Source organism: Nicotiana sylvestris, chromosome 9 (assembly GCF_000393655.2).
Source record: "Nicotiana sylvestris chromosome 9, ASM39365v2, whole genome shotgun sequence".
Taxonomy (NCBI): Eukaryota; Viridiplantae; Streptophyta; class Magnoliopsida; order Solanales; family Solanaceae; genus Nicotiana; species Nicotiana sylvestris.
The window spans coordinates 17,937,300-17,945,450 of NC_091065.1; the positions used below are offsets into that span (position 1 = coordinate 17,937,300).

The 8,151-nt window shown below is 40.8% G+C and overlaps 1 protein-coding gene across 1 annotated transcript; it reads right to left on the reverse strand.

The window, feature by feature from the left end:
* Positions 1 to 1,073: 1,073 nt before the first annotated feature.
* On the reverse strand, positions 1,074 to 2,291 carry LOC138877285 (uncharacterized). The gene has a single exon (XM_070156881.1). The coding sequence runs from the start codon at positions 2,289 to 2,291 to the stop codon at positions 1,074 to 1,076; it is 1,218 nt and encodes a 405-aa protein (XP_070012982.1).
* Between the last annotated feature and the right edge of the window lie 5,860 nt (positions 2,292 to 8,151).

Consider the following 8,151-nt stretch of genomic DNA (forward strand, 5'->3'; position numbering starts at 1 on the left):
ACTTGGTTTGTTGTGCCCTTACGGTCACGAATCTCAAGGTCGAACTCTTGCAGTAACAACACCCAATGAATCAAGCATGGTTTGGACTCTTTCTTCTCAATCAAGTACCTGGGAGCTGCATGATCAGTATATACAATTACCTTAGAGCCAATCAGGTATGATCTGAACTTGTCGAATGCAAACACCACAACCAACATCTCCTTTTCAGTCAAAATGTAGTTCAGTTGGGCTTCACTCAACATTCTACTGGCATAACAGATTGGGTACATTAGCTTACCTTTCCGTCGTCCCAGCACTGTCCCCACTGCATAGTCACTGGCGTCACCCATGAGTTCGAATGGTTGCTCCCAATCGGGGGCAACAATGATGAGTGTTGTGACTAGACTCTTTTTCAACTTCTCGAATGCTACCCTGCAATCATCAGAAAACAAGAAAGGGTGATCTTTTTCTAACAACTTACAGAGAGGGTCGGCAATTTTTGAGAAGTCTCTTATGAATCTCCGGTAGAAACCGGCATGCCCGAGTAAGCTCCTGATTGCCTATACTGAAGTGGGTGGTGGCAGCTTTGCTATCACGTCAACTTTAGCGCGATCCACCTTGATGCCCTTACTTGATACCCGGTGTCCCAAGACTATGCCCTTTTGTACCATGAAATGGCACTTCTCCCAATTAAGTACCAGGTTAGTCTCAATACATCTTTTCAACACTCGGGTCAGATTTATAAGGCACTCGTCGAATGAGTTTCCCACCACTGAGAAATCATCCATGAATACCTCCATTATGTCTTTGACCATATCAGTGAATATGGCCATCATGCACCTTTGAAATGTGGCGGGTGCATTGCATAGGCCAAATGGCATCCTCCGAAAAGCATAAATGACATATGGGCATGTGAAGGAGGTCTTCTCTCTGTCCTCTGGTGCAATGGAGATTTGATTGTACCTTGAGTACCCATCCAGAAAACAGAAGCAGGACCTCTCTGCCAGTCTGTCAAGCATCTGATCAATGAACGGAAGTAGGAAGTGGTCTATCCGGGTGGCCAAATTCAATTTCCTGTAGTCCATGCAGATTCTTCAGCCTGTGACGGTTCTTGTAGAGATCAGCTCATTGTTATCATTTTTGACCACCGTTATACCAACCTTCTTAGGAACACATTGCACCGGGCTAACCCAGTTGCTGTTAGAGATGGGGAAAATAATTCCCGCATCCAACCACTTAATCACCTCTTTCTTCACCACTTCCTTCATGTTGGGGTTCATCCTTCTTTGGTGTTCCCTGGAAGGTTTGTGCCCCTCTTCTAGTAGAATTTTATGCAAACAATATGCCGAGTTAATCCCTTTAATGTCTACCATGGTCCACCCAATGGCAGTCTTGCACTCCTTGAGTACCTGCAAAAGTTGTTGTGCCTGCACATCTAACAAACTAGATGAGATAATAACATGTAATGTATAGTTAGGTCCTAGAAACTCATGCTTGAGATGGGCGGGCAGTGGCTTCAACTCCACCTTTGGTGGTTCTTCTATGGATGGCTTGGCTGGAGGAATTTCTCTATTTTCTAAGTGTAGGGGCTCGAATTCAAGTGTTCTATGCCAAAACCCTCTGCCCTCTAAAGCCAACACCCATTCTGCCAATTCTTCCCCATTCACCTCATCTAAGTTTACCATACATGCAGCAAGAGGGTCCTCAATAGTCAAAGTCTCATCATCTGCTTCTATGATTACATCCACGACATCAATAAGAGAACAATTAGCGAATTCACTTGGTCGCCTCATAGATTTCTGCACATTGAACGTTATCTCCTCATCCTTCAACCTCATCTTGAGCTCCCCAGTTTCACAATCAATGAGAGCTCTCCTTGTGGCTAAGAACGGTCTTCCCAAAATTATGGAAATTTCTTCATCCATCTTACAATCTAGAATCACAAAATCTGCAGGGAACATAAACTTCCCTACCTGAATCAACACATCGTCCAAGATACCAGAGGGTCCTTTCACGGTTCTGTCAGCTAGCTGCAATAACATAGAAGTGGGTCTAGCTCTTCCAATCCCAAACCTTTTATAGATCGCCAGGGGCATAAGATTTATGATATCCCCCAAATCACAAAGTGCCTTGGCAAAAGAAAAGTTACTAATGGTGCAGGGAATTGTGAAACTCCTTGGGTTAGACAACTTCTCAGCAACTGGTCTAGTCACCACAACACTGCAGGTCTGAGTAAGAGTCACTGTGGCCAAGTCTTGGAAATCGAATTTTCGGGAAATCAAGTCCTTCATCATTTTTGCATAACCAGGCATCTCCTTCAAAGCATCAATCAATGGAATATTTACCTGGATTTGTTTCAGCATCTCCAAGAATTTCTTGTATTGTTCCTCTTTCTGGTACTTGGCCAGCCTCTCTGGGAATGGTGCTGGAGTTCTCTTCTTCCCAATGATTTGGTATTTTCTTTGTCAGACACCACCTCAACTATCGGTTCATGGGCTGCCTCAGCTTCTTTCTCAGCCTCAATCTATGTGTTGGGTTCTTCCTGGGCAGGTTGTACTGTCACCTCTATCAGTTTTGTTGAATCATCTAGCTCAATGGGCACTAGTACAAGTATCTTAGCCTGTCTGCTTTCTCAAGCCCTCTCTTGCTCCAAGTCTAAGTCTCTACCATTACGTAGACTCACTGCCATTAGCTGCTTCGGGCCTTGATCTTTTGGATTTATCTGAGTATCTACAGATAATGTCCCATGAGGATGATTATTCAAAGACATCAAAATCTGGCCCATCTGCACTTCAATATTCTTTATAGCTGACTCATGTGCATCTACCCTTTCACTCATTTTTGCATTTGACCCAATAACCTACTGCATCATTGCCTCGAGTCTGGAAAACCCATCTTCCTATCTTCCACCATGTTGTTGCTGAGAAGGATGATAACCCTACTGCTGATTTTGATTGTTATATCCCTGTGGCCTTTGGTAAGGCCCCATATTATTATGAGGTCACATACTTCTCATATTTCCATTGTTGAGTTGTGGCTGGACTGGCCTGTATGGCTTATTCTGTTGGCCCTAATTCTGACAACTCGGTCTCTGGCCCCCATGGTTAGACACATAATTCATGTCCTCAGGGTAATGATGATGACCACTTTCTACATTCCATTGGTTACCAATTGGCTGACTAATGCAAGATGTGAATAAGCCCCCGTTGGTAGTATCTACAATGTGTACCTGCTGCTTCTGCCCTGACTCTTCCACTTTTTTGGTGAGTATACTCATCTGTGTCATTAGTGTGGCCATATTTTTAGCAAGAGTGTTAGATGGACCTAAGGGCATTGAGTGAACTACTGGAGTAATAGGTGCATTCCTGGTTGTCCACCCCAAATTCTGTGCCATCTTGTCAAGCAGGCTCTGGCTTTCTCTCCATGTTTTGCTCAAGAATGCTCCACCAGTTGAAGCATCAACATTATCTTTCATGCTATCTGTCAAACCCATGTAAAAATGCTGCCCTAACATCTGATCTGGAATACCATGGTGTGGACATATAACCAACATCCCTTTGAATCGTTCCCACGTTTCTTGCAATGTCTCCATTGATTTCTGTTTGAAGCTCAAAATTCATCAATTTACTGAGCAGTCTTGTTGGGTGGATGAAACTTATTCACAAATTGCTTGACTAACTCCTCCCAAGTCATGATGGAATTAATGGGGAGCGAGTTTAGCCAAGTCTGGACAGCTCCTGTCACTGAGAATGGAAACAACAACAACTTTATTGCTTCCTGAGTTATGTTGGGCTGCCTTTGAGTTTTGCAGATTGACAGGAAACTTTTCAAGTACTGTTGAGGATCTTCAATGTATCACCCCAAAAATAGTCCCTTGTTTTGCAACAAGTGCAGCATGTTATTCGTGATTTGAAATGACTCGTCCTGTATCTGCGGGACCAAAATCGTTGTGGCCAAATTCTCTGTTGTGGGTTGTGCCTAGTCATATAGAGCAGCCTCTGGCACAAGAGGTTCCACTAGCGGCAATGGCACAACTGGGTCTAACACATTATCCCTCATGTCTGGTTCGAGTTGTTCAGTTGATTATTGTTGTTTGTTTTTCCGGTTGGCCCGATTCAAGGTCTTGAAAACTTTCTCAGGATCTGATAATGCTTCAAATACTTCAGCAGTTCTCGATGAGTTTCTAGGCATGCACCTGTACAACCAAGTCAACAAACGTTAAAATTTCAATGTATAGATTGAAAATAAAGAAAACTGACTACACTAAGAATTTTTGTATTCCATTCAACTGTAATTGATAACACCGTTAATTCCCTGGCAATGGCGCCAAAATTTGATCACGCCTAACTATGCCTTATAAAAAGGATAAAGTGGTCGCTGCAAATATAATCCGAGTATTTAGACCATAGTCGAATTCTCAGAGAATTAACCTACCAATTACTTTGACTCACTAAACTCTTTGTAATAAACATTCCAGATATTTTGAATAACAATTGGTGATGTATTAACTAACTATAACTGAATAAAAGCAAGTAAACTAACTGCTAACTATGATTGAGTTGGAAGCAAATAAGAGAAGGATCTAAGATTATAATTTTCCCTATTGATGGAATACCTTCCTGTTATATTTCGCATAGATTTGCCTAATCGTCTCTATCGATCATGAGCACTCTTACTACCGTAAATCTCTCCCGAGTAATCACAACAATTTACTAGACGCACTCTCCTGAGTTACGCTAGTTGGCTTTTATTACAGCTCACTTTAGATCGCACCCAAGGCTTCGTTATCCCTAATCTCGCCTTTAAACCCTCGGTTATTGATCCCTCATATACTTTGGGAGTAGTGTTGTTCAACAATTACCTAAATATGCACTCTCTCCCGAGTAATACATACTAAATAGGCACAGCTAATTGAGGATCCTATCAATTGACTACAACAAGAACGTAGTTGAATAAATAGAGATTAAACCAGGCAAACTATATTAACATAATATGAAGTTTATCCATCAATAGGTTCAATTAAAACCCTAGACTAAGGAATTAGCTACTTATAATCTTGTTCATCATAACAATAGCAAATTTCATCATAAATGGTAAAATACAAAAGGAAGAAAGGAAGAACTCGATGTTGAATTATCCTCCTTGCCTTTTGCCTCTCCTTGCCTTCAACTAAGCTGTAAAAACCTTGATAATGTCCCTTTGGGCGAGCTGAACCTCTTGTAGATTAAGTGAAATTACCCTCGAACTTCCAAGTTTACCCCTGAATTATATGTTCCGAACTGGACTAACGTGGTCGCGCTAGTGGCGAGCTAATGACCGCCATATTGCATAGTATTCTGCCTCGAATTCCTGGGCTAGCGCGATCGCGCTAGTAGCCGCGCTAATGGCCACGCTAAGCTGGGTCATCATTTCAGCTCTTCTTTTCTCTCTTCTTTCAACGTACTCAGCTCTGAGGGTCTTCTCTTTCTTTAATTCAGCTCCAACCACTGTCCTAAGTTCGCATAAGTGCAACTCCCTCTTGCAAAACATGAAACTCAAAATTAGAGCCAATTTATCGTCATTTAACTATCCTAGAACAGTGAAACATAGTCAAGCTGGGGCATAAACAGTCGCCAAATTACATGAATCTAGTCTATTATCATGCCACATACATCATCCACTCAATTATCATCTCCATCTTCATCCACTTCAGGTATCTCTAGTCTAGATATTGGAGGCTCTCACGCAGCTGCATTTCTATCTACCGGTGCTTCTACAATTGCGGCTACCGTGAGACGATGCACTGGAGATATTGTACGGTATGATTCTCTCCCTCGACTGATTATCATTTCCCATGGAGACGAGTGGGTCTTCCTTTAATTTCCTTTTAAAATCTTTCAATAAAATTTTGCATATAATGAATTTAATAAATGTTTGTTTTATATGTTAAATTTAATGCAGATTTTTGTCATCATATCATGCCACACATATGATGGTGGAATTTATGAAGCCATTTTTTCACGAGCCGTGAAATTCTTGGAAAGATATACCGTACCAGATCAGAATGAATATGTGGCAACAATTTAAGGTAAGAATAAATTAAATTCTTTTTGCAGGTTATTTATCCTCATTCGTTGTCACGACCTGGAACTCCCAACGTCGGGACCGTAATGACGCCTAACATTTTACTTACTAGGCAAGCCAACATTAGAATAATTTGTCCATTTTAAACAGTTTAAATTAATTAATGAGAAAGAACTGAAATAACTGCAATAATCCAAAGTAATAATGCGGAAGCTAAAACAGTCAAACGTCTAATATAACCCTGGACCCGGTGTCACAAGTGCACGAGCTACTAGAATAGTACAAATAAGAGTTTGAAATAACATAAGGATGTCTGAAAAGAAAGTACACAACCAAATAAAAAGGGAAGGGGATTCCAGGAGCTGCGGGCATTGAGCAGTTGTACCTCAAGTCTCCACAAGCTGTCCAATCCGAGCACGTTAATAACCGCCGTTGGGACCGACTCCAAAATTTGAACAAGAAGTGCAGAGTGTAGTATGAGTACAACCGACGCCATGTACTCTGTAAGTGCCGATCCTAACCTCGACGAAGTAGTGACGAGGCTAAGGCAAGTCACCTACGCTACAACATGTACGCAATATATAATAAAGACAAAAAAGGAAATACGGAACAAAATAAGACAATCAACAGAAGATAATAGCTACAACCTAAAGAAATAAGCTAGTGACGATCAGAATTACCAATCCTTAGAGTTTCAAGTGAAAATACTGAAAACCAACACAACTCAAGGAAATAGAAACATATAGGTTGTTGCAGTGCGCAACCCGATCCCACCGTACAACACGAAATCCTCCCTTATTTCACCGTAACAACATCAACAATAATTGATAATACATATATGTTGCGGCGCGCAATCCAATCCCACCATATAATAATATATGTATCATAATTCACCCTTATTTCACCGTATCAATCCACCCTTATTCTACATGTTGCGGCATGCGACCTGATCTCACTGTATCAGTATAAATTCATCCTTATTCCACCATATAAATCTACCCTTACTTCACCTGTTGTGGCGTGCAACCCGATCTTACCATATCAGTAGCAAATACTTAGTGTGCACAATCAAGTCAATAATTCAAATCACAAAAACCTTTACGATCAATAAATACCAAGCTGAACCAAAAAGGAAACCTTGTACAACATGGAAATTCACATAGGTAATACTACACAACAAGTCAAGTCCAGTAAATGACAATTAGAAGGTGCAAGTAAGTCAGTTAAGGCAAGTAGTAGCGAATCATGAAAATATGAAAGGATCTAACATTATTAACAGAAGAAAATACTGATTAACAAGCAGTAAATAGGCATGGAAGGCATTTGGAGCATATAACATTTAAGACAGGGAAGGAGATAATTAAGAAAAAGCGGAAAAATCAAGAAAAACAAGTAATTTGGCGGCGTATAAGCACTCGTCACCTCGCATATACGCCACAACACGTGAAATTCACATAACACATAGTCCGAGGGTTCCTAATTCCCTCAAGTCAAGGTTCAAGTCAACACTTACCTCGCTCCAAAGATCAACTCAAAGCTCAACCACAGTTTTGTCTTTCAAACAAGCCTACAATCCAACAATATCTAGTAAATTACCAACCAAACGATTCAAAATAAGCCTTATGAATTACCCACGAATGCAAAAGATTCAATTTAGGTCATTATTGAAAAAGTCAACAAAAGTCAACTCCCGGGCCCGCTTGGTCCAAACCTGAAATTCGGACCTCAATTTGAGGTCTAAATCCCAATTTTACAGAAATTCCTAATTCTACCCAAACCCCAATTTCCACCATGAAAATACTAGATTTTAGGTTGAAATCGTATGAAATATAATGAAAGATTGAAAGAAAATAGGTTAGAATCACTTACCAATGGATTGGGGAAGAAAGGCTCTTAGGAAAATCGCCTCTTGGGTTTTCTAGTTTTGAATTTTGAAGAATGAACAAAAATCCCATCAAATGCATATTTTGATCAGGTGCAGGTGTCGCAATTACAAATGCGGATAAATCTTCGCAAATGCGAAGAATAAACATTCCTGCTGGCTTCGCAAATGCGAACAAAATGTTCGCAAATGCGAACCTGAGGGGATCGCAATTTGCGACCCCAAAT